The sequence below is a fragment of the Pagrus pagrus genome (genome assembly GCF_965226575.1).
Source record: "Pagrus pagrus genome assembly, chromosome: 11".
Classification (NCBI taxonomy): Eukaryota; Metazoa; Chordata; class Actinopteri; order Spariformes; family Sparidae; genus Pagrus; species Pagrus pagrus.
Genome location: NC_140195.1, coordinates 4,173,913 through 4,198,282, shown reverse-complemented (window position 1 = coordinate 4,198,282; position 24,370 = coordinate 4,173,913). Strand labels below are relative to the sequence as shown.

At 40.8% G+C, this 24,370-nt stretch overlaps 4 protein-coding genes across 7 annotated transcripts in view; 2 read left to right on the top strand and 2 right to left on the bottom strand.

Moving 5' to 3' along the window:
• Window positions 1–713: 713 nt before the first annotated feature.
• bin2a (bridging integrator 2a) lies at window positions 714–8,642 on the bottom strand. 4 transcript variants are annotated; one of them, XM_084367432.1, is made up of 13 exons: window positions 8,590–8,642; window positions 4,546–4,653; window positions 4,364–4,444; window positions 4,052–4,106; window positions 3,877–3,971; window positions 3,606–3,701; window positions 3,320–3,427; window positions 3,131–3,216; window positions 2,964–3,039; window positions 2,795–2,877; window positions 1,643–2,234; window positions 1,484–1,554; window positions 714–1,379 (listed from the first exon to the last, which is right to left on the bottom strand). In XM_084367432.1, exons 2-12 carry the CDS (start codon window positions 4,627–4,629, stop codon window positions 1,507–1,509), a joined length of 1,404 nt encoding a protein of 467 aa, XP_084223558.1. In that variant the 5' UTR covers window positions 4,630–4,653; window positions 8,590–8,642; the 3' UTR covers window positions 714–1,379; window positions 1,484–1,506. The 4 variants fall into 4 exon arrangements, with proteins under 4 accessions (XP_084223558.1, XP_084223557.1, XP_084223559.1 ...); XM_084367431.1 differs by lacking the exon at window positions 8,590–8,642 and adding an exon at window positions 4,912–5,083; XM_084367433.1 differs by lacking the exon at window positions 8,590–8,642 and adding an exon at window positions 4,912–5,083 and having other exon boundaries at window positions 714–1,376.
• On the top strand, window positions 6,955–10,322 carry LOC311265602 (uncharacterized protein). The gene is made up of 5 exons (XM_084367435.1): window positions 6,955–7,184; window positions 8,857–8,962; window positions 9,192–9,298; window positions 9,516–9,688; window positions 9,783–10,322. The coding sequence occupies exons 1-5, from the start codon at window positions 7,028–7,030 to the stop codon at window positions 10,059–10,061; spliced, it is 822 nt and encodes a 273-aa protein (XP_084223561.1). The 5' UTR covers window positions 6,955–7,027; the 3' UTR covers window positions 10,062–10,322.
• Window positions 10,323–11,082: 760 nt separating this feature from the next.
• racgap1 (Rac GTPase activating protein 1) lies at window positions 11,083–20,734 on the bottom strand. The gene is made up of 17 exons (XM_084365743.1): window positions 20,538–20,734; window positions 19,875–19,980; window positions 19,555–19,757; window positions 18,972–19,114; window positions 18,437–18,506; window positions 18,273–18,326; window positions 18,105–18,182; window positions 17,582–17,699; window positions 17,215–17,357; window positions 16,730–16,894; window positions 16,539–16,634; window positions 15,636–15,834; window positions 15,158–15,263; window positions 14,675–14,807; window positions 12,606–12,732; window positions 12,406–12,505; window positions 11,083–12,117 (listed from the first exon to the last, which is right to left on the bottom strand). The coding sequence occupies exons 2-17, from the start codon at window positions 19,957–19,959 to the stop codon at window positions 12,042–12,044; spliced, it is 1,896 nt and encodes a 631-aa protein (XP_084221869.1). The 5' UTR covers window positions 19,960–19,980; window positions 20,538–20,734; the 3' UTR covers window positions 11,083–12,041.
• Window positions 20,735–21,794: 1,060 nt separating this feature from the next.
• The window catches only part of LOC311264869 (inactive dipeptidyl peptidase 10), a 29,256-nt gene continuing 26,680 nt past the window's right edge, over window positions 21,795–24,370 (top strand). Inside the window, exon 1 of the mRNA XM_084366045.1 lies at window positions 21,795–21,848. Coding sequence (XP_084222171.1) covers window positions 21,810–21,848 — 39 coding nt within the window. The 5' untranslated portion in view covers window positions 21,795–21,809. The remainder of the gene's footprint in view (window positions 21,849–24,370) is intronic.

The following is a 24,370-nucleotide window of genomic DNA, read 5'->3' as shown; positions in this document are numbered from 1 at the left end:
AGGAGGAAGTCTGCAGAAGCCGTCATATTTGTGTTAATGCCAACAACATAATATATTGATATTGCCCACAGAGCAGCTCTCCTTCCTTTATTTATTGTAAACGACAAATAAATCAAGTCTGGCTCTTTTAATGTCTTACTGTGTTACTTGACATTTGAAAACAGGGTTCTCACAGTCAAATTTGCTTAAACTGAACTTGAACTTTCTCTTTCAAAATGTCTGTGGTTCCTCTTCACACACGTAGTGACACATTTTAGTTCATATTTCACAGATTAAATCATAAAAAAAACAGTCAGTGGTTTCTGTTTTTTGATTGTGACTTCCATAATTAAAAAATCCTTGTAGTTACAATTCAAGAAGTGAGAGACGTGGAGGTCAGTCGACCAACCACAACAAATTTCAAAGCTCACGTGTGATGTCTTCCTCTTATAATGAAGTATGACAAAAAACACATTTTCATCGAACACATAAGATAAAGACTGACTGATTCAAATAAACTCTAAATGTTTTAAATAAATGCCTCTTAAAGTAAAAAGCAACACGTCTTAGCCTTTCCATGGATGTAAGTTATGTCAGCTGAGAAATCTGTGCAGAGTGAGAGCTCACTGTTTTGTGACTCTATCATTTTAAACCTCCATTGTGAGAGAGGCAGCCACAGCTGTTCACACAATACTTTAAATTCAATGCATTTTTTTATTTATTATATACATCCATCCATGCATTAGCTTCACCCACGAAGGGCTGCTGCGTATTCACCAAGTTATTAAAATCAAACAAATTAGTGTAAAAGTGATACAAAGAAAAAAAGTTCAGTGTTACACAATGTTTTATCTTCACGGTGCACGCCCGATTAACAGATTTTGGGAGTGAAAATGACGAGACGTACGTTCAGTTATTACGTTCAAACAAAAAATCCCTGACAAGAAAAAAAGGAAATAATCAAAACTTCGACTTAGTTTCAGTCAGTGACAGTGAGAGTTCAGCTCACTTCCTTTAAAACTGAGACCACAGAACAGTACATCTGCATACAGTGAACATGCTGACAGATTTTTTAGCAATGTAGACCTATATGTGCATGAATGTTTGCTAACATTAGATATACGCAAAATAACTACTCTGATATTATCCTGTTTGGTGCAGAATATAATATAATCTGTGGGATAACGTTCGGTCTGGATACTTAATATGAAACATGTTACGTCACTGTTTTCCTGTGTGTACAATTGATTTCAATGACAGATAAATAAGAAAACTAACACACGACAAGTCAATGCACAGAGCATTACTCATGACAGCACGGTTGGACACTTCAGTGCGGCTGTCTCCACATTTTTTTCTCTCGTGCAGCTGTCGACTTCAATCTCTTCTGTGTTTCTCTGCTGGAAATCGACACAGGGCAGACATGGATTCATTAAAAGCTCGGTCGAATACAGTAATAAGTTATAAAATGTGACACATTATGGTGCGAGAAAATCCCACAAACCTTGTATTAATGTCTGAATACTTTTAAACTGTTGTGCTTTTTGGGTCCGGAGATTTTTCTGCAGGAGCATCCTGGATGAGGACACAAAGAGCAGAGGGAATTAATAATGACAGGGCAGAATATAAACTATATCAGCTGTGTGATAATTACATGACAAACCTTGCTAGAAATGCTGAGGTCCTTCATCCCAGAAACTTCCCCGTTCTCCAGTCCATTTGGTTTGGAAGTGTTGAGGTCCACCGGGCTGTCGTCTCTTTCTTCGATGTGCAGCGGGCCGTCCGCTGCAGACAGCTGGAGGTCCAAACTCTCTGAATCACACGAGATGTTCAGTTCAGAGCTGCTCTCACTTGGAGCTTTCTCACCGTCTCCCTTGTTATCAGACCCTGCAGGAGGCTCAGACTCTTCTTCCTTCACGCCCTTCTCCTCTTCCACCTGATTGCTGTCTCCTCCCGACTCCTTTCCAGCCGCCCCCGCTGCAGCTTCTTCCTCTGCGGCTGAACCGGTGATCTCACTGTGGCTCGACCCTGCGTCCAGGTCCCCGGACTCGGAGGTGGGGCTCTCCAGAATAGAGGATTCTGAGGAGACTGCATAGGTGCTGCTGTCTCTGGACAGAGTGCTGTGGCGAAGTTTGTCCGGGGACCTGAAGCTGAACCTCTGGCCAGTTTTAGGACTGTAGCTCCGGTGAAACTCAGAAAAGCTGGCTTTCCAGGCCTTAGGAGACATCAGAGTTCGTCTCCTCAGGGAGCCATACCTGAAATATGTTAAAACACAAAGCAAAGAAACAGTTTGCATGTGTTGCTTCTATAAGCAATCAGCATCTGAGGCACTGTCAATGAGGAAATATACGACAAATAATGTAGTAAATATCTTAACTTTGGACCTGCACTGCAACCACAAAACATACGGCCAATAGAGGTGCATAAACAACCCTGTTAGCATCAATAATTTAGGATCAAGCTGTCAAACTATTCATTTGACCTGACATTAAAGCTCCAGTGTGCAGGACTTAGGAGGATCTGTTGGCATAGATTGAACATAATGTTCTGTCATTAGTGTATAATCACCCGACACTAAGAATAGTTGTGATTGTGTTGCCTTAAAGGTTAGAGGGAGCGAGTCCACCATGTTTGTACAGTAGCCCAGAGCTGACCGGCTCTGGAAAGGGCCTTTTATGTTTTTTTAATGTTTTTAGAAGCTCCCACTGGAGAAGGTAGACACGGGTGTATTCAGTTGGTTGTAATCTGCAACCAAACCACTAGATGCCACTAAATCCTCCACACTGGATGTTTAAAATAAAAAGTAAAGACTTGCCGCTGCAGTCCCCGCACTTCAAACACTTTGTCGGGATGCTGAGCCTGCAGCTCCTTTAACACATTCTGCATATCCCCATTGAGCTGAAAGACAGAAGATGAAACGACTGGTCAAAAAATATATCAATAAGTCACTTGATGCTCAGCCAACACAGAGCGAACGTACATACCGTGCTCATCTCCTTATAGAAGATTTCTCGTAGGTTTGATACAGCTGAGAAGACTGAAATGTAGCATCCAATACGGCTGAGAAAAAAGAAAAGTGTATGAAACATAATTTTAAAAATGTATACACTCTCACATATATAAATAATGATATTACATAATATCCTATCACCTTTCAAAAAGCACAGGCAGCTCTTCTTTTAATTCATTGTTGATGCCTTCATAGACACTTTTGGCAAACTTCAGCTCCTCGTCTGCCTGCGGGGTGAAACATTGAATTCATTTTAAAACGTCTTTTTGAACAGACGCAGGGCAAAAGGGTAAAAGACAAGAAAAAGACATGAATGTCATTTTTAATCACCTTGTTTATCTTGACATCATCCCTCTTCTTTGCAGACTGCAGTGCCTCCAGGTGGTGACGGGTAGAGTCGTAGTCCACTAGTTTTCTTCCCCTTTTGGCTATTTTCTCCTGCAGATTGAAAAAGACAGAAGATATATGTTGTGGGTGCCTGTGTCTGTGTGTCTGTGTGTGTGTGTGTGTGTGTGTGTGTGAACTACTTTGTCTTTATTGGTTTTTCTGCATTTGCTCTCAGGCCTTTTATCTGTCTGTGCATTGACTTGTGTTTACTCTCTTCCTCCCGTCTTACCTTGACATCTGGGAATTGGCTCACATATGTCTCCATGTTGCGTACCGCCTGGTCCGATAGCTTCTCCTCGTAGTCGTTCCACAGGAGGTCCTCCCCCTTATTAAAAGGCACAGCATAAATATTGCATTAATTATGTATAACGAGAGGGAGAAGGAAGGGGTTCTGGTCCCCTGGCGATGAGCGAAGCTGCTTTTGTGCTCGTGCAACAAAAAAATGTGCAGATCTGTGGCTGCTCTGGGTTTTTTATGTCATCACGGATGATCACACTCACCTCCACGATGCCTCCTAAGTCTTCCTCTCCAGCCCAGGAAGATTCATAAGAATCAAACAGAGACTGGGAGATTCGTCTTGAGGCCTCACGCATGTCTGTAACGAAAAAGGAGTATTGTTTATATGATCCCTGCAGAGGACACAAATCTACAACACAAACAGAAAAGCATTCCCACCTCTTACTGCATTGATGTAGTTCCTCAGGTCTTTGTATATTCTGTTCCCATCAGTCTGCAAACAGACAAGAGGTGTGCCTGAGTGTCACTCTTGAGATTTATGACTTTTATGATGCTTGATTCGCTCACACAGTCAATAAATCCTCCCAGCGTTTCCATACACGGTAAAATATGCTGAGACAGCAGTGAGAATGTATTTGTTTTAGCTCCATTCAATTATTGAAACATTTAAATCTGTTTCAGTGTCCAAAATAAACCCCCGAGAAGTAACTGCACACTTTTTATTTTCTCATTAAGCAGAGGAGTGATTACCTGCTGGTCGTTAAACTGTCGGAGAGACTGTTCAAATTGTTCGTCTCTGCTCTCGTCGGCCTTTCCCAGCTTTTGCAGCACCTGCAGGAAAGAACGATATATCTCAAAAACAGCAGCGACTAAATGGTAATAAGTTTCTTTCTGTTGTTATTTGGGAAACTAAAAAACTTGCAGACTGTTACCTTCTCTTTGCCTCTGCTCAGCTGCCTCTGGACTTTTTTAGCAAAGTCACCAGAGCTGCCTTTGGGACTCGTGCTCTCGGCCATGTTTTGTCTTGACTGTGTTTATTCCTGATGAGGATGAGAAACATACAAGAAAGATTATATTACAACAATACCTCAACAACAACGCTGAGTATTTGGCTTTAATGAAACAGGTGCTTTACAACAACACGCCTGCAGCTTCTCCTGGATCATATATTAGTTGTTATTATTACTATGGGGCTCGTAAAACAAGTGGTAGTTATATAACACAACATTAAACAGCATTATTATTGTATGGTGCATGTGTACTTATACTGCACAAATATTCAGTGTTGTAAAAAGTACCCAGAAGTCATATATGAGTCAAAGTAAAGGTTTTTGTGTTGATGAAGGTTCTCAGTCATCCAGATCATGGTGCTTTTAGGTGCTGTATCGTAGGCAACTGGACGTGTTTCAGTTTCTCGAAGATGTTTCACTTCTCATCCAAGAGGCTTCTTCACTTCTGACTAACTGGAGGAGCTGCAGGCTTTTAAACTCTGTGTGGGAGTGTCCTCACAGAGTCGTTAAGGTCACGTGTGAGCTCTGAGCTTCAGAGTCGTTAGGGCCACTTTAGGGTCGTTGACCGGCCTTCATGTGGGTCGTTAGGGCGAGGTGAGCCCAGGTGTGAATGGTTGTTAAGCTGTCTGGGGAGGAGACTCAGTACTGCATTGTAAGTGGGTGATAAGTAATGTCGTAGGCCACCTCCTCTGTTCAAAGACGGTCGTTCCAGATTGATGTAGATGAATTATTTTACTCCTCTTTTCAAACAATCAGTTTTTTATTAATCTAATTGCTGAAAAAATAAAAAATGTGTTACTTTGGCTCTGATGCAGCATGAAGAATAAAGTTATGAACTAAATGTACTGCAGTGGATGTGTAAAGTAGCAGTTCCTGAAATTCCTCAAAGTTGCACTTAAGTACTTGAGTAAATGTACTTAATTACACTCCATCACAGCACATATCATATATAATATATACAGCTTTTTAAAATGTAATTTCTCTACTTTATAAATAGTTTTTAATCTGTTTCCTGTCCTCGTATCGAGCCCCTGTGCTGCTGTAACATGTGACTGGGTTTTTTTTTTTTGTATTCAAGTGATTCAAATGATATTAGATGAGGTGAAAAACTGGGAAAGCGAAGCCCGTCCAGATAACCTCTCTGTATTGACGCCTCTGGGCACCTCAGTGAGCAGCCTGTCTGAAAACTCAGCACTGATAGAAAAACAGTTCAGATGTTTCACTAAAGTAAAAGTTGCACCGCTCTATAAAAGTACTCCATCATGATCAAAAGTCCTGCGTTCAAAGCTGTAATAGTCGGCTGGAGATCACAAGTCAGTGATAACGATTGAGGCCCCTCGTCTCATTTACCGAACACACTTGATTTGATGTTGTGAAGCAATTAAATTTGTGCAACCAGATTTTAAAAAACACCTCGATGGGCTGCACATGATACAGAATTTAAACCAAATTGTTCTGGATTCTAGATTTAAGTACTGGACGACTAAAGATTTCACTGCTGACTGTGATACACTGACAGACTTTTTCAGATATTTACAGTTACAACAATATTTTTCACTTCCAACCAGGAAAAATTAGGGAATTATTGAACCTAGTAAAAATGCTTTCATTTGTGTATCATGTCCTACTAAGTTACTACATGCCATCTTATAGGCTGTTACACTTCATATCCCATACTATGATTATAGTATGTTAATATGTATAGATCATGCATCATATTTATTTCTAAATGCATAAAAAAAACCACTGATATAATTCCCCAATCTTATACTATTCTGGTGTACGATGTTATATTAGATGGTATATTGATATACAGTATAGTTTGTATTATACTACATGGTACAGTACCCATAGTATACTATGGTAAACCAAGTTTATAATGTGTACTATACATTACTGTTGTTTAATATTATGCATATGTGCTATGTCGCTGTACTATATTCCTATATCTTATAGGCAATTATATTTTATATTGCATACTACGATTATATAAATGTTAATATATATACATGACATCATATTTATTTATAAATGCAGACAAACATTGATATAGTTGTGTATTGATGTTATAGTTGATGTTATAGTGGATATTTCTCTTAGATAAAGAGTACCTGTAGACGTTGCTGCTGCATTACCAGTTGTCTAATAAGTATATTAATATATAATATATTAATATTAGTCTCATTATGTATTTTTTTAAATCATCTATACTTATTTGTGTCCTTGCGCTGCTGTAACACCTGTATTCCTCCTCTAGGTGCCCCATGGAAGCTCAGTTTGTCCGTGACTACACTACCCAGAGTCCCCTGCGGTCGGTGAAGCCACGCCCACGCTGCAGAATGGCAGCGGTGAACTTTAGCCACGGTATTTTTATTTCTTCGGGTGTCGGAGGAGGAGTGGCCCGATGACAAACCCTCAGATTGCCGTGCTGCTGGCCGAGCTGCAGGACGTGATCATGGGGAGCACTCTGGTCAAATGTGCCGCCACCGACCTGGGCATCCAGTGGGCCGGCTGGGCTCTGGCTGCTGCCTTCAGAACCGAGAAGTTCTACGACCTGGCAGGTAATTTAAAGGAGCGTTTCAACTCCTGATTGTTCAGTTAAGACCATGTGCTGCTGACCGACTGGTTGAACAGCCTCAACACAATTAATTGGTGTGAACTTGACTCCACAGAAAAATCACATTTAAGCGACAAAACAAGCTGCACATGTGTTTTTATTGATCATAAATCAGCTGTGAAGTTGTTGTAGTGTCATGTATTTAAAGTTGCACTCTGGTGTCGAGCTGTTCGTGTTATAAAACCGGTGTTATCTAAAGACGAGCTTTGTTGTGAAACAGGCACAGAGCTCCTCCTCTCATCCAATCAGCTTAACTTAATGACAGCGTGTCAGCAGCAGGGGCGCACACAGGAGTCCTGGGCGCCTCAGGGGGCTCAACGTGGGGCCCCCAATCAAGAATTAACACCAGTGATTAATGCAACTCCATCTCACTTTGCATTAATTAAAGAAACAGTTTAAAACCTCCTGAACAACAATTAACAACAGCAGGAGAGAGTTAGTAGTAAATCAGACGGGAATGAATGATGGGAATTTTAGATTAAATTGCTGAAACAACTCATGAGTCGATAAAAATGTAATCGGTATCAGTGATGGATTGTAACTAAGTACTGTACTTTTTGAGGTTCTTGTTCTTCACTTGATTAATTTCCATTTTCTGCTGCTTTATACTTCCTCTTCTACATTTTGGAGGCTAAAATTGGTCATTTTACGTCACTTAAATACTAATTACTTTGCAGATTTCAGGCTAAATCAGAGCCAATGTCGTGTATTTTTATTTCAGTGACAGTCTGATTAAAAAACACTGATTGTATCAACAACAGCTTAATATTGGATCTGTTAATATGTACAAGTTACTTTTATTTGTTTGTACTTTTGTTACTCAAATACATTTAACATCAGATACTTTAATACTTTACTTAAAGTTATTCCTGTGAGTGACACGATATCTTTACTTTTACTGTAGAATAACTTTTGGGTACTTTTTACAACACTGTTCAGTATGTTTTATGTAATTTTTCAATCTAAAATGACCTGAAATTCCCTCGTCCAGCTCCTCGATTGTGAGGCTTTTACGTTTTTTTTAATCTCATGTGATAATAAACTGAATATCTTTTGGGTTTTGAACACATCCAGCAGCGAGGAGGTGTCACCCTGGGCTCGTGATCTCCTTTTTTTCACCTTTTCACTAAGCGAATTAGCCGATAATTGTAATCAATCATCACGATCTTAACCTGCAGCCCCAGTATCCCCAGTCTTATTACTGTGATTGACGTTTGTGAAGCTCTGAGCAATTAAAAGTTGACAAACGAGGAAGTTGGGAGAATGAATTAACCTTGTCAGGTTCCTGCAGGCGTAAATAACAAAACAATAATAGAATAATTTGTCAGGTGTAGAACGGTGCAGCTTACCTGTCGACACCAATGTCTGATTTCTTTATAAATTCACAAATGAATCCGACGACACTCGTCCTCTCCTGGTTCTGCGCCGTGCGCTCAGCTCCGTAATATTTTTACCCTTGAACTTTGGAACCAATTGCCTGCAGGATCCTGGGTAAAAGATTTATTGAACACGCCTTTCTCTGCAACAAGTTGAGCCATCCGCCGTGCCCATGTCCCAACCACCCTGACTCTACTGCCTCTCTCTCTCTCTTTCTTTTCTTTTTTTTTTTTCACCAGGGTCTGGCACCTTTATACTCCTCGCACACCTGAGTCGGTTCTGGGGAGGAGCCAGTCACGTCCGTCAGAATGTGCAGACGGGGCTGGTGACAGCATGGGGACTCAGGTAAGTAAGGCGGCGACGACCCTCGTTGTTAAAGAACTGAGCGCAAAGTTAAATAAAACTCCCACGAGATTAAATCCTGTTGCGTTAAAAGCTGCAGAGTTTTCTCTAAGTTATGGAGGGTCCATGGCGAGGTCAGAGGAGCAGCTGATGACTGTGAAACCTTAACATCAGGTTAATGAATAATGCCTTGGTTAATGTGAACGGATGTTAACCGCGTTTCTCCCTGCAGGCTGGGCACATTCCTCTTCATGCGGATCTTGAAGGACGGTCATGATCGCAGGTTCAACCATGTCAGAGACAGCCCAGGGACTTTCTTTGTATATTGGACTATTCAAGGTACTTGCAGGCGATGTTAATGCCTTCTGAGTCCTTGACCGGCCCAGAAATTAACTAAAGGGAGGGTTGCCTTGTATAAATCACCGTCTGGTTTTCTGGCTTTTTATAAATGCATTTATTCTGGTAGGAGCTGTTGGTTTCATTAACTTAGATGCGTGTATTTGACGGAAGTGTTAAGTCTGGTTGCAGATGATTAATTTTTTCTGTTTTCCCTCAGCCTTGTGGGTATTCCTGACCCTCCTTCCCACCCTCATGCTGAACAGCGAGAAGCGAGACGTGCCTCTTGGAACGAGGGACTATATTGGCTGGACTATATGGGGCCTTGGCTTTGCCGCTGAGGCTGTTGCTGACCAGCAGAAATGGCTTTTCAAGCGTGACCCAGATAATGCTGCAAGTTAACCGACCTCATGTTTTGCAACCTTTAAACCGCATTAATGCCTCGCTCACCGACTGTAATGTTCAATTTGCGTTCGTGTGCCTGCAGGGGAAGTTCATCCAGAGTGGACTGTGGGCCTACAGCAGACACCCCAACTATTTCGGAGAGATCCTGCAGTGGTCGGGTCTCTGGCTCTCGGCCTCGTCTGTGATGCAGGGTCCCCAGTACCTGAGCGTGGCGTCCCCGCTCTTCGTCTGGTTCCTGCTCCGTTACGTCAGCGGCATCCCCATCCTGGAGAAGCAGGCCATGAAGAAGTGGGGATCGGACCCCGTCTTCCAGGACTACGTCAGGAACACTCCTCTTCTCTGGCCGTGGCCGAAGTTTTGATGTTACATATTTCATATGTTTTAACAGTTGCACCAACATCTGCCTCCACATACAGAACATATACACATTTACACTTTGTACTGTAAAATAAATTCCACTTTATCATTCCTAGTCTTTACGTAAAAGACTTCTGTGGCGTGACATGAGTGGGAGCAGTATACATGCACCGGAGTCAATAATATGAGGCTACCTCTAATTTTTTACCTTTAAGTCTCCAGATTTACAGTGTGAGTATCTCTACAATAAAGATGTCTAAAGGTGCTCTGCTCTGCAAAAGCTTACATTCACTGTCTCTCACTGAAACACATCGAGTGACTCACAAACAACTTCTTAACAAATTTTATGACATTACATCCATTTTTGCTAGCTTGCTGTCTCATTCACTGCCTTTGCGAGTTAGACCCCTTTCATAAATGTATGTATCTTTCTGAATCGGACTCTGATGGCCAGCCGCGTGAAGGTGAATAAGAAGCCAGGGTTTGAACATCTCTCTCAAGCTTTTTAAAATGTTGTCACATTAATATTTAATGTTGCATTTCTCATGTGTTGAAAAAGTCTTTGAATGCCTTCTACGAGGGATGGACTGAAAGATGTGCGCCGTTATATTGAAACACCATCATGACTCTCTCGTCAGTAAATGCCGGCTTCTCACCTTTGAATTTGGACCATTCACAACAGCTTTTAACGATTTTGCAACGCAGCATACAAAACAGTTCTTTTCAAGCACAACACGACCCTCAGTGCTTTCTTAACAACCGTTCCCAGGTAGTTTAGGACCTTCTGACAAAGGTGACCTACATGTGACCCCTAACCACTCAAGGTGTGAACTAACCAGTATCAGTCAGTGTTTGTATCTGCACCTTCAGATTTAAGAGTTTATTTTTTGAGGTCATATAATTGGATGCAGGGGATTTAACTATGTGTTAACCTGGATCACAAAACGTCCCTTTACACCCCCACAAACCGCAGTAATAAAGTTCAGACAGCTAGAAAAGGGCACTAGGGATTGAACAGAAACCACAGGAGGCACTTTTGGAAAGGTAAGAAATGTATTTTATAAGTTACATACATTTTAGAGCGTGTATTCGTGTACAAAATTCGTGCTGAAAGTGAATCAAATAATGCCACAGCAACTGAACTGGCCAATCAGAGTGATTGCCTTTTGCACAATATTACTTGAGTATCCTCCCACAATACAAATATTACACAGCAATAAACATCAGAGCAAAATGATCAGAGATAACAGCCTGTCACATAAACCTGTGTACAAAGCACCTGACGATCACTGGCCACGCAGGATATATACTGGAAAACACGACGGCACTGAAGATTTTTTAAAACGATAAAGGCCGAATCACAAAAAACTTAAACAGTCAAGTCTGCAGATGATGACGGAGAGGATCTTGCCAATTAGAAACTTTAGGAAAATAGATTGTAAACATTTACAGCAGAATTCAACTGGGGAAAGACAAAACCTAACAGAAACGAATCACAAACATCAAACTTAAAAGAAAACGTTACTAGAATGAAATGCCTAAGAATCAGTTCTTCAACTTCTGAGTGACACATGAGTTGAAAAACTGTTGAAAGAAATGACTCGATGTAGAAGCAGGTCACATTAAAACTGTGCATATTACAGTACATATTTTCACCTGTCGACACATTTTTCAAAAAGAGTAATATGCAGTACATTCTCACGTGTTACGCGGTGAAATGAGAATGTTAAAAGCATCGGCTCTAAAGACACACAAGTGTGCATAGATAGAAAAACTATTTGGTTGAAAAAATAATTATTTTACAAACACGGAAATCATCAAAATACAACTGTGGAGTATTAAAAACGATTATAAGTAGGAAGACTAAGATGGAGGCGTTAATAGCTCTTATTAAAGCGGTACCATGCTGTGTGTTATGCATGAATGCAAGAAGGTATTGTTGTTACTGCAGAATCAGTAAAGGGTTAAGTGTAGCTGCTTTGGATTATTTGAGGAGCGGAGACTGGAAGAATTTTCCTTGGAGAGAAAATCCAACTGCCGATTTGCTCTTGCTCCCAAATCTGCAACAAAGAGGGGACATAATGGCATTTAATGGAATTAGGAGTCAGAGTCAATAAAGCGGAGTCCATGAAGGATAATGAGAAATTGGTCAGTAGATTAACTTCTATGAAAGATGCTTAAAAGGAGTCAGCTTTTCTCTTAATCTGAAAAATGTTCTCTATAGCCGTCCTGAACATTTGAATCAGCAGTACGCTGCAGTCATTCTCAGGGCAATTAATCATGAGCTCATTGATTGTAAAAACGGAGTGGAAGCAGTGCAGGAGGGAGAGTCTGCTTTCTGTGTTTACCTGGGTGTCAGAGAGGACTTCATGCGCTGAGACAAGGAGCTGGAGGAGGGGGTTTTATTGAGCTGGTGCTCTGGGGTGGTCAGAGGTCCCAGCATGCTCACTGCAACAGGACAAACATTACGATGAAACATCAACCAGCGAACTGAGGCCAGACTCATATAAGCACTGCTGAACAACACACAAAGTTTACGAGCTCGTACTTCTCTCAGGGGTGGCGTAGCAGTTTGCGTTCTCGATGATCAGGTGGTCCAAGTTCGGCTGCCCGCTTTCTGCCACCACAAACTGTCTCCAGTAATCCGCCGGCAGAGACAACAGACGCTCCACGACCTGAACAGAGGGGGATTAGTAAAAATGTAAAAAGATCAAGTCTATTTCACTGTGTTGCCTCATCCTGTTCCCAAGAGTGTCGAGCTGGTTATGCAGATGCCTTTGGCAAGACAGGCGGGAATTACTAAATCACCGTGGTGTATTGTGGTGATTTTCTGAAGTGCAGTATTATATAGCAAATAGCGCTCTGGCGGTCTTTAGGTTATAATTAGGGTTGCAACAGTATGAGATGAGGGTACAAAAACCTGTCAGAAAATATCATGTTTCACAGTATACTCACGTTATGTTATCACGTTTAACCATTATTGTTAGAATTACTCGTAAAGGAATGAAAACAGAAGTTTTTTTTTGTTGAATAAATGCTTTATCATAATGTGAAAATAATCTGTTCTGACAGAAATGACACTAATGCAGCAGAATTAAATTCTGTATTTGAGCTAATGCACGTAGTATCATAACTGTCACGTTTTATACTACAGTATACAATAAAAAGGTTGTAATAGGTCAGTTTTATTGCAATTAATTATTAATTCATAGTTAATGGTTTGATAATCATCACTGCTCAAAATAATTCGTTTTCATTTCTCTACAAGTACTGAAGCCGAGAACAGCCGTGTTATTTTTGTAAAGCCATTATCTCAAGATAATGAGTTATTATTTCCTTACCTTGAGAAAATGTGCGTTGTTATCTCAAGATAAAGAGAAAACCAACCACGACAAAACAAAAGGTTGCTTACTCTTATCAATCATTCTTTCAGGAGTGCTGCAATAACAGCATGCACAAATGGCATCGTGACCACTGTTTCAACCAATTTAAGCTACAAATGTCAGATCAAGGAGTACCTATTATTGATCAGACTGTACCTCAATCTTATTTATATTCACACTTCATTATACCAGTCAAACATCTACCAATGTAGGTAGTTTCTTTTCCAGATCCTCTTTGCCAACAAGAATTCTTTTGGTTGAAGCCCATTTGACTGGCAAGAGTAACAAAGTTATATTTTCACAAGACAACAAATGAGGTGATGAAAAAATTAACTGGTGGTCTCGTGATAACGACAAAAAAAATAATAAAAAGAAAAATGCAAATATGGCTGTTCAGGGCTTCCTTATAAAACAATCATTTAATAGCTTTTTAATATGTTAAATCTCATCTAGACCTTGTCTCGTGATAAATATTTATGAGTTAACCTCCTAATCTTTTAGATTTCAATGAAATCATAATCAGGCCTGGCAGTGTTTCAGCAGTAGCCTTTCCATTTATTTACACTCTGTAATTACTTCATTAGGAGTTAGATTTCATTGTTATTGCTAGTGGCAGAGTCCACCATTTATGTGCTGGAAACAAATTGCTTCCTTATGCATGAGAAACCTACAGGAAACAATACATGTACCCAAGTGTTACAGTTCTTAACTTTATCTCATTAACATCTGCTTCACTGTTTACATTAGTTAGTTCACATTAAAAGCATTCAACTCGAAATATACAGGAGCCTACTGTTGTGAAGCAGCAGCAGGAAATGCAGCGCATTTGTCACGGATGTTAACACAGACGGAGACGGAAAATGTGTCTGCACGCAAACAAGACATGGACATTTTTGGCCTTTTGTGACAGTGGATCCGCTTGAAATATTGCATAATGGAACAAGGGGAGCAGCCACAGTGAGCTGTTAGATGAAGAGCTGCAGGGAACAGGCTGCATCCACACATCAGATAGCTGCCGTTCATGGCATTATGTAAAAGTGACGGTTACTTACAGACTCTTAACCAAAGCAACATGAGTTTGTTGCTCTCTTATTGCATTTCTGTTACAATGCTTAATGAGTGTTTAGTGCCCAAATAATTCTGGGGCTTGTAGTTCTTGACGTAGGGGAGCTATATCAGTAACCACTGAAGAAACACAATTTACAACAGACCATGATGAATCGTTCAGGCCTACCTTCGCTTGTCGTTTGGTGTCCTGTAGGATTGTCATAGGGTCAGGGTCGGGAACTGCATGGCCCACAATAGTTGGACCAAAGACTCGAGCCAAGTTAGACTTGTCCATCCGAGTGTCCAGGCTTTCGGCAACTCTGAAAGATGTTATGAGAATCAATTAGGTCTCTTTGATGTATGTGAAATACATTATACACCATTTGAGAGTGAAACTTTATTTCTTGTCTTCCTTAAATCAGTATACAAGATACACTTCTGGTGTTTATTAGATTATTAGCATATTTTTGCCTGAAGCTATTTAATCCAATTAGATTTATAGGATACAGCATAATAAAAAAAAATATCAGTTACAGAGAGACTAGACCCTTCTGTGAATTAGTAGCAGGAATATATAGAAAGCATCAAAGCAGAATCAATGTTTTTTAATCATTTAACAATCTTTGCGATACGCATGGTTCAAAATATTTAAAACAGAGTGTCTGCTAACCTCTGAAGGTGAAGGACCAAGAAAGCCAGAGTGTCTCTGTTGGCTGGAGGCAGGTCACTGACGGTTTGGTACATCAGAGCAATGCTGTTGTCGTCATCTAAAACCTCTGAGGAGGTAAAAAGGAAAACAATTATGTCAGCGGCGAGCAAGAAATAAGAGGTTGTGTGGATTTATTTGCAGCTTGATAGAAATTGTATCAGACTCTGGTGACAAGTAAATACTTAAAAGGCAAAAAGAAGTGAAAGATTAAGCTCTCTTTTTGTTCCTGCCTGAGGTTTCCATCACTGCTCAGAACAAATTACAAAAACAACATAGGAGCCTGCATTTAACAGGTCTGTTGGGTAAACGTCTGCTGTCAATTCAAGAAGTTGAATAAACTGCTTTTATTCAGTGTGCCATTACTTTTATCTTATTAAGCCCTCCACATCAGAAACAGCTGCCAACAACACCATCTTATATAACACACACACACACACACCTGCTGCGTTCATGAAAGTGCGGTTGAGGCGGAAGGTGAGCAGAGGCTCCTTGAGGTTCCTCAGGAAGTCCTTCAGGAGGCCGGTGATGGCGTGGATATCGTCCACCTTGCTGAGGACGGGAACAGTTTTGCCACGGAGGAACTTCTCCTTCAGCTCCTTCACTGTGCGATCAGCACCAGACAGACGGTACAGTCCAGTCTGCAAGGGAATAAACACAGCTATTCACCATTTGCCGTTTAATTTACTTGAATGAAGCTCAGTAAGCTCCAAAAAACTCCCTGAAAAACCACAGCTTTCGGTTTTAATATTTTCATTTCTGTTCAAATTAAACGAGATATGTGGATTTTATTGAGCTGTAGTGATGCTGGTAGACATCATTTTGGACTAAGCTAGATGGATCCCCCTGCTTCCAATCTTCATGCTAAGCTAAGGTAGTTGTCTCCTGACTCTGGCTTCATACTTGGTGAACAAATCTTCCAATTTAATTCTTGGCAATAAAGTGAATAAACATTATTTGTGTTTTGTTTTTAAAGCCAAAAAAATCATTCTACTCTAACCTTTTCCCACCGTCTAAAAATCATGAGAGAAGAAAATAACATTTGTCTGCTGACATTTAAAAACAGCTGACATCATGTGGCCAGGCTCGCGGCCATTAAGACATTGAGACTGGAGCGAAACATAAAGCAGAAGGAAGAGACAGCAGCACAGTCACACAGAAAACAACAGATTTGGAGCCATTTCACAGTCCAATTATGAATTTAATATCCTAGGAACAGATTGCAAAGTCTTAGTTACAGTTCTGCCTCAGCTTAAGGGAAAGACATTAAAGATAACTACTGGTATCTGAGGCTTTGCGTATTTCTCATTGCTGCATATACTTATGAGAGGAAAACACTGCTCACCTCATGCAGGCCCCTTTGCTCAATCTCACTGATGCAGTGGACTACAAGAGGAGGAATCATGGGTGATGAGTCATGGACGTAGTCTGCAAGCACGCCCTGAAAACACGTGAGGTATAGGGGTGAACTGTTAACACTGGGATAAATGGAAATAAATAAGAGATCAATCCGGTTTGGAAAATTTTCTCACACACCTCCCCGATTTTGACTGGCGTGCAACCCATGTTGGGGATGCACGGCAGAGGGCAGCGCTCACGACACTCGGGGTGGGAGACCACCCTGCAGTCACGGCACTTCAGGGAGATCTTGCCAAACTTGATTCTCTTTCCGCAGGGTACGCATGATTCAGGCTTAATGACCTATAAGAGACATTCAACGTTAACATTTTAGGGAGCTGGTAAAGATCGTGGGTCAACTGTATGTTCAGCTAAACCAAGACATGACACTTTCTTAGTGAATGTGCTGCACAAATAGGGCTGCATACACGAGGAGCAGCAGTTAGTGTGCCAATAAGTTTCTATACAGACCAGAAAATAAAACAAAATAAGCAAACTTCAACCCTCCGTCAAGTTAAGTCAACACAAATACAACAGAATTGCCCTCAAATCCAAAAAGAAAATGTGCTTTTCAATTGAGATTAATTCACTCTGCAATCCTCTCACACAAATGGCATTCTTACCGTCTTGGAGACAAACTCATGAAGACGGACAACCCCTTGCTTCTGCGGTGTGCTCGGTGGCATTTTTACCTCTCCCTCGGGGTTGCTGGGCGGCTTGAAGATGTCCTCAGACCTGACAGATTCAGAGTCCCATTCCATGGCAGCTGATCAGGAGGTGGAAAATAAATAACTTGTTTTACGTACCAGGACCACGTTTCCACTTATAAGAAAACAGACTGTCGAATCACTGCTGCAGTATATTCAGACTCAGGATCCTCAAGATACAAATAATGAGAACATTTTTATGTTTAGATTTTATCTTGGCTGCATTACCAACAGGGCCCAGTGCTGCCCAATGTTACATACTGCATCATAACAAAAATCTTACCAGTCTTTCTCCTGCTGCGAGTCCAGTAAGGAACCGTCTCAATGGTAGAAACTGCCTCAACAGGTCCTCCACCAGTAGGGACAGTCACGGTAGTCCTTGTCACAAGAGTCTCATTTCCCTGTCACAGAAAATTTAATTAAAAAAGACAGAATAACCACAATCAACCAAACTATGTCACAAGGTTTGTAGAGCTTTATATAAGTAAAATTCAAGCACTTCAAGCAGCATTTCTCAACAAACATAGTCAAATTAAACTTATTCCTGACCTTGAGAAAAGGTTAAAATTAAGCATCTTCCAAACTTTCAAGACTTCGTATAAACCCTGTATGTCAGGACCAACAGTTCGTTTTAAGAGCTGGTTAAATGCTTGAAATAAACCAACAACTTTTGTTTGGTTGCCAAAATTGAATATTTTGTTTTGATTGCCATATTTTAACCGTTTAAATTCGGAGTGATACTGGTCATGTGTATTACCACCACATATTTCAGTAATGACAAGGTGAGAAGGACACTCAGAACCTACCATCTCTGAAGTTCTGCCTGTTGATCGAGTCCGTTTGGAGGCAAGTGGCGGACCATCGACATGATTTCTCGAGGAGCGCTGAAATCAAGACAGCAGACATGACATCTATACCTCCAGTGAACATGGAAATACCAAAAATGGATGTCTGAGGAGAAAAGGGTCACATACCCTTTTTTCTCGTTTCTTGAGGCGCACGGTCCTCACAGTGGAGGAGTCCCAATCCTGTCACAGATCAAACAAATGGGAATAAGATTTCAAAATGAAAGGAGTTTATCTTACTGTTTATAATGTTAGTTTCACTCTCTCTATACTCTGACAAGTGAAGTACTTACGATAGAGTCATCCGTCTTATCGTAGCTGATGTCTGACAAGATGGAGGCAGACTCATCTATTTTTGTCAGTCTGTCGGGAGCAATAGAAATGTATGTGTTAAGTCACTCAGCAGTATTTCCCATTTCCTCCACCAAAAACATTTTTGTAACTTGTTTTGTTGAGTTTTTTGAAAGTGTGTTTGAATGGTGCATTCATGTGATAATCACTGAAGAGGGGAAAGGAAGGAGAAAAGTGACTCTCTCTGCCTGAAGTTAGCTTGTGAATACAATTCTGTGTCAGAAGCGTCAGATGTTCCCACATGCAAATGAGACCCCCTACAAGGTAAACCATCAGGAACCATGTACTCTGTTTCAAAAATAAAAACTGTGTGTGGCTGGAGACCAAAACTATTAGTCACATATAAAACACGTCTATGCTATGCAGTATGTTGTCAATAATAATAATACATTAGACGTATATAGCGCTTTTATAGATACTTAAAGACGCTTCACAAAAGAGAACAATGATCCATAGTTGTATGTGTGCGTTTATTACCTTCGGCTGGTATTCATGTTGGCTCCTGCCTGGCAGTTTGTGTTCAGGAAGGCCAGAGCTGAGCGCTGCTCCGCACTCAGCTGGATGCTGTTACTGGATCCCTCACTGGTCAGGAGGTCCCGGATCAACTGAATTTGACGATCCTGTATTATAGAAATGCAAGGAGAGCATAAACGAGAAACTGGGTGAAACAGGTGAAATGACAAAGTAGACAAAACCAACTTAAAAAACTTATATTCACTAGGGTTGCAGCGGTATTCTGGTTTAGGTCTGTAGTCTGACAATTATCATTCTGTGCATGTTTTCTCAGCTAAGGTAATGAATACTACTGTGTTAGTGTTATTATAAGTAAATATACTTTGATTTTATATCAAGTTTCATGTTATTTTGTGAAGTTATAATAAAGCGTCTGTTCAACCAAAAGAAAATACCTTCTGTTTTCATTCCTTTCATTGGAGCTGAAAGTACTAATATAAGTATGTGGGGTAACATGTACTGTGATACCAATAAACCACAATATTTTCTGATATGATTATTGTACCGTGAAATCTAATATCAAGGGTCATCATTTGACTCAACATACCAACTTCTCGCAGTCAGCCTCAGCCTTTTGTCTGCGCCGGATCTCCACATCGACTTGGTTGCGAGCATGTTTGAGTTTGACCTCCAAGGATCCCCTCTCTGTCTCTGTTTTGGTGAGCACCTCTTTGCAAGATCCCAGTTCCTGCTCGGACCTCAGCCACTTGCGACGGCATTCATCAAAGTTCTGTGCCATCTGGATGAAGTCTGTGAAACATGATGCACATGCATTAGTAATGTGACAGGGCATCTTTACAGAAACCAAGGGCATCCGCCTCAAATGACAGATCATAAAGATAAAACCAAGAACCATTAACTACTCACTGGGTTCAATGTTCTCATTGAGAAGGTCAACTTGCATCCTCAGCTTATCATATAAGCTCTGGAGGCTCAGCACAGCTGTATCCATGATGTTCAATAGATGAGGACCCTTAAAAAAAACATACATTACATATATTAAATAAATATGCTGGCAAATGTTGAGGTTCTATATACAGCTTGGCTGCTTTTCAAGCTAAACTAAGACAGCTAGAAGCGGAGATGTAAATCATACTTTAATAAAAGGCAACGAAACGAGTTACATTAAATTCCTATGCTCACGACGGTTATGGTTATAGTGTGAGGCTGCCTTCCAATGTATTAGCTACAGTCAGACATCTGGCAAACGTTAAGAGGAAATCCTCATGTCCTCAGGCTAATAGCAACGAAAACAACGCATCAACATATTCATTAAACCTCTTCCTACCCACACACTCACTTAAATATCTAACGTTATTCCTCATTTGCCGCAACGTCTGATTCATCTGCTTCTTTTGTTTCTCTCCTGGCTACATTTAGCTAATACAAAAAGGGCTGCTTGACCAGCTTAACTGTAAAAACGGTTGAAATATAACATGGCGGTTACGGGTAAGTTTGACTTTAGCTGCTAACGTTAACTTTTGTTTTGTCCACCATGCTAGCAAATATTAGCTAGCAACAGTTACTCACCGTTTCGGTGCTGGAGAAATGTTGACACCACAACGGTTTCGATTATGTTTAACGCACTGCTATATTTCCTTTCCTCTCTTTTTTTTTTTTTTCAACGTCCAGCTCGTTGTACCTTTGTCCGCATCCTCCCGCAGCCACCGCTGCATTGACCGCTTAGCATTTCAAATTTCGCCGCTAGCCAATGAATGAAGAGCGCTGCGCTGGCGTCAGTTAATGACTTCCGAGTGCGTATTTTCAAAATAAAACCAGCGTAACGGTCGCTGGTCGACCAACCACAAAGGTACACACGAGGATAAAAAGCGAGTAATAATTGTTGTTTAACAAATATAATGTTAAATAATGACACAAAATAAATAAATAAATATTTTTTAAAAATCAGGAACGAAGAAGAAGAAAAATGCTCGACTTCCGGTCACATCCTTCAAAATAATATATTCCATACTGTCCAGAAACGGTTTGTGCAGGAGTGCGTAAGTGGAAAAATAACGAACTAGAGGGTGTGAAGGCTGCTTTATGAGGTCATACTTGAGCCGATGATGGGGGAAAGGTGCCTTGAATTATATACCTGAAGGAGCAATAACACTTTCATTTAAATGTCACCATATTTGTAAAAAAACAAGGCCAATTTAATCCAGATACACGTGACCTGTCAGTGTTTTCGACTTTGACCAAGACCCCAGTGAGCATGTCTCTGAAGTTTCTTTAGAAATTAAGCTGCAGCATTGCTTCTCAACAGTATAGGCTACTACTATAATCGTGTAAGACAACTAGATGATGAGTTTATAATTATAATGTTATCATGGAATTAGACTAGTGAGGGTCATTAGGACATTATATTGTTTCACTGTTTTGTGAATATTTGCTGCATATCCATGCACATGCATATATGCACCCATACCCCAATATCCCCAACTGATGTTGATATATATCTTATATATATAAAAACATCTGGATAAAATTGGATTAATATTATAAAAAAAAAAATGTTTTACTGTCTGTAGGGATGCTGAAACAACCTGCTAAAGCCAGACACACAATCCCCCTGTCATGATTAATTAATAAATCAATATAAGCAGATTGGAAATAGGCGAATGAGAGAGGGGTGAGGGAGGGAGGGGGAGAGAGAGAGAGAGAGAGAGAGAGACCACCAGCCCGGTGAGGACAAACTTGAAGAAGCAGAGCATGCAGAAAAAGCTCCGCAAGACAACAGTGCAGCAGCTCGGCGGGTTTTGAAGCTACAGAGGCGGCAGAGCTTGTTGAGGGGGGAATACAATGATTGCCACAACTCAACAAAACATGACCACGGAGCTGGTATGTGTGTATTTCTTTTATTGTTTTACTAGTTTTTCTCCAGATTCAGAGCAGTGCGTGTGTGTGTGCGTGAGTGTGTGTGTGTGTGTGAGGGGAGATTCAGTGTGTGTGCAGCAGCAGCAGCAGCAGCAGCAGGGGATTCCTCATGTATGACCAGAAATACGATGAGTATCGATTTGCGTTATGGCCATTTCACCCATTCAGACTTTCCCCGTCAGTATTCATCTGCTGGACAGGCTTGACTCTGTGCACTGCGGTAACGCGACGTCCAGTGTCTCTCTCACTCTTACTGTCTTTATGTCCCATGCAGACTTTAACAGGATAATATCTGCAGTCTAATATTCAGATATGAGGGGATTGTCCCAGCAGCAGAGTGTGTGTGTGTCCCCCCTCCTCCCCTCTCCAGCATGCATGGACCTGCACTGTGACAAAAGGGGAATCAAACCTACAGCCTGCACTGTGTGATTGATTACCCCTCTGCTGTGTAGGTGTATTATCAATGGACAACGACTATGGATCCTCTGTTCTGTCTTCACACTAACAACACATGACACACACTGTAGTGCACTTGTGAAATCTCCTTAATTGCTTATTGTACATTAGTGTGACTTTTAATGGATCAGTTAAAAAGGGCAGCCCGCCTCAGTTTATGTGTCAGAGGCAAGTTATGAGCAAAAATCAATGATTGGATGTGTTTGATGGAGATTACATGTGTTATACACTAGAGGTAGATATTACACCAGATTCGCACTTGATTTCATTGGCTTGAAGTGTGAAGAATTGTTGTTATCTGTGCTTTAATTTAATGAAAACTGATAAGGGGATAAATGCTTGCATCACATTAATCATCACACTGGTGTCACACTTTGAATTCAATGAGATTCACGTTAGAGCCCGACCCATACTGGAGTTTGGGGAGTAGAAAATATACATAATGGATAATGTATATATAAATATACACAGTTGCAATGATCCCTCAAATATAGTTATTAAGCTCCCGTGTCAAAGATGTGTAGTGGAGGCAGGATATCTTACAGTATTGTTCAAAATTACATCAGTGCACTGAAACAGTAGTTTTCAAATCGGCACGTATCGGACAACATATTCATCAATAGCACTATAACTCTGAGAGACAGGGCCCGACCGATATTCGATTTTTGGCGCCGATACCAATATTAGAGAGTACAAATATTCTGATATCGATATATCGGCTGGCTCGAATGTGGTTATCGAACACTTGTGAGGAAGAAGAGTAACTGAGGCAGGATGTTTTACAACTGACATCAGTGCACTGAAACTGAACTTCGCTGGAAAAGTAATAATTATACATTAGCCGGGCATTATTTCTGCGTAATGTTCAATAAAAACATATACGCCGATACCAATATATCTGCGATAGGCCAATATCGGCCAGTAGTATCAGCTAAACGATAAATCAATCAGGCTCTATTAAACACCTGTGTCAAAGATATGTGACAGAGGCGGGATATGTTACAATGTAACATTAACCTTTATCCTCCAAGATGACACCAGTGCACTGAAACAGTAATGAGGTCTCATATTGACACATATACGCCAATATCAGCCGATAAAGTCAGCCAGTAGATATATCGACCAGGCTCTAATATGCATTGTTGTGTCCTCCCTTTAATAAAACCTGTTGAGAGATTTTCCTCCTGGTTGTTTTGTTTCTCTACAATTCAAACGTTTATCAAGTCAACCAATTAACAGTCTCATCAGACTGTCACACTTCTGAGAAAAGGGCTTCAATCATGATCATCGTTACGCGGGAAGCGACTGAGAGACGACAGAGGCAGTTAAATTATTAGCCAGATTACGCTTAATTGGTAATATGAGCTGATGTTTGGCATTAAGCGGCACACCGACCTTTAGTTCTTGTTGTGTGATCACACCGGCAGATGTAATTAAACCAGTCTGAGTGATAATCCTGCAGCGTTAGTGTCTCCTTCAGAGGGGCCACACAAGGCAGCGGCGCTTATGGACAATCCATTACCAGTAAATGTCGCAACATTTCACGCGATGATCTCCAGTCAATGTGTTTTACACAGCCGAGCAATTAATGAGGGAGGCAAGGGGTTACTGATTGTCATGTTTGCCTCTGTTAGAAGAAGATGTGGGGCCACGAGACAGAGCGCTCGGCAGCCGACGTAACCGACTTGTGATGCTGCTCTTTGTCGTATCCAACTAAAGAAAGCAATAGCTCAATTTCACGCCAGAAAAAAAAAGCATAATGCTTTGGTTCTGGTTCAGCTAATCCTCGGCATTAAGGAGGAAGATAGCAGTGATTTAATTAGTTTTTTCAAAGGCGATATTGTGTAACATTCATCCTCAACACTGATAATGTGGCAATATGACACAGTGGATTCTTACAGAGCATACCCTGAGCATATCAGTGTGAGTATTTCTGTGTCAGCCTGGTGAAAAATGACATACTTTATTCACATTATTCTGCAACTGTATATCATGTCACCCTCAGCTCCCCCCCCACACGTGTTTCACTG

Bases quoted from the DNA above. Each gene is read 5' to 3' on its own strand.
- bin2a (XM_084367432.1), bottom strand. From the start codon at position 4,629: ATGGCCGAGAGCACGAGTCCCAAAGGCAGCTCTGGTGACTTTGCTAAA. The intron at 3,040-3,130 runs GTGATAGGATAT...CTTTTTTCTCAG, and splicing joins CTGCCTGTGCTTTTTGAAAG to CCGTATTGGATGCTACATTT. The intron at 1,555-1,642 runs GTTTGTCATGTA...GTCCTCATCCAG, and splicing joins ACCTCAGCATTTCTAGCAAG to GATGCTCCTGCAGAAAAATC.
- LOC311265602 (XM_084367435.1), top strand. From the start codon at position 7,028: ATGACAAACCCTCAGATTGCCGTGCTGCTGGCCGAGCTGCAGGACGTG. The intron at 8,963-9,191 runs GTAAGTAAGGCG...TTCTCCCTGCAG, and splicing joins GTGACAGCATGGGGACTCAG to GCTGGGCACATTCCTCTTCA. The intron at 9,299-9,515 runs GTACTTGCAGGC...GTTTTCCCTCAG, and splicing joins TGTATATTGGACTATTCAAG to CCTTGTGGGTATTCCTGACC.
- racgap1 (XM_084365743.1), bottom strand. From the start codon at position 19,959: ATGGATACAGCTGTGCTGAGCCTCCAGAGCTTATATGATAAGCTGAGG. The intron at 19,758-19,874 runs GTGAGTAGTTAA...CATGTTTCACAG, and splicing joins CAATGAGAACATTGAACCCA to ACTTCATCCAGATGGCACAG. The intron at 18,183-18,272 runs GTATGTGACCCT...TCTTGATTTCAG, and splicing joins TCAAGAAACGAGAAAAAAGG to CGCTCCTCGAGAAATCATGT.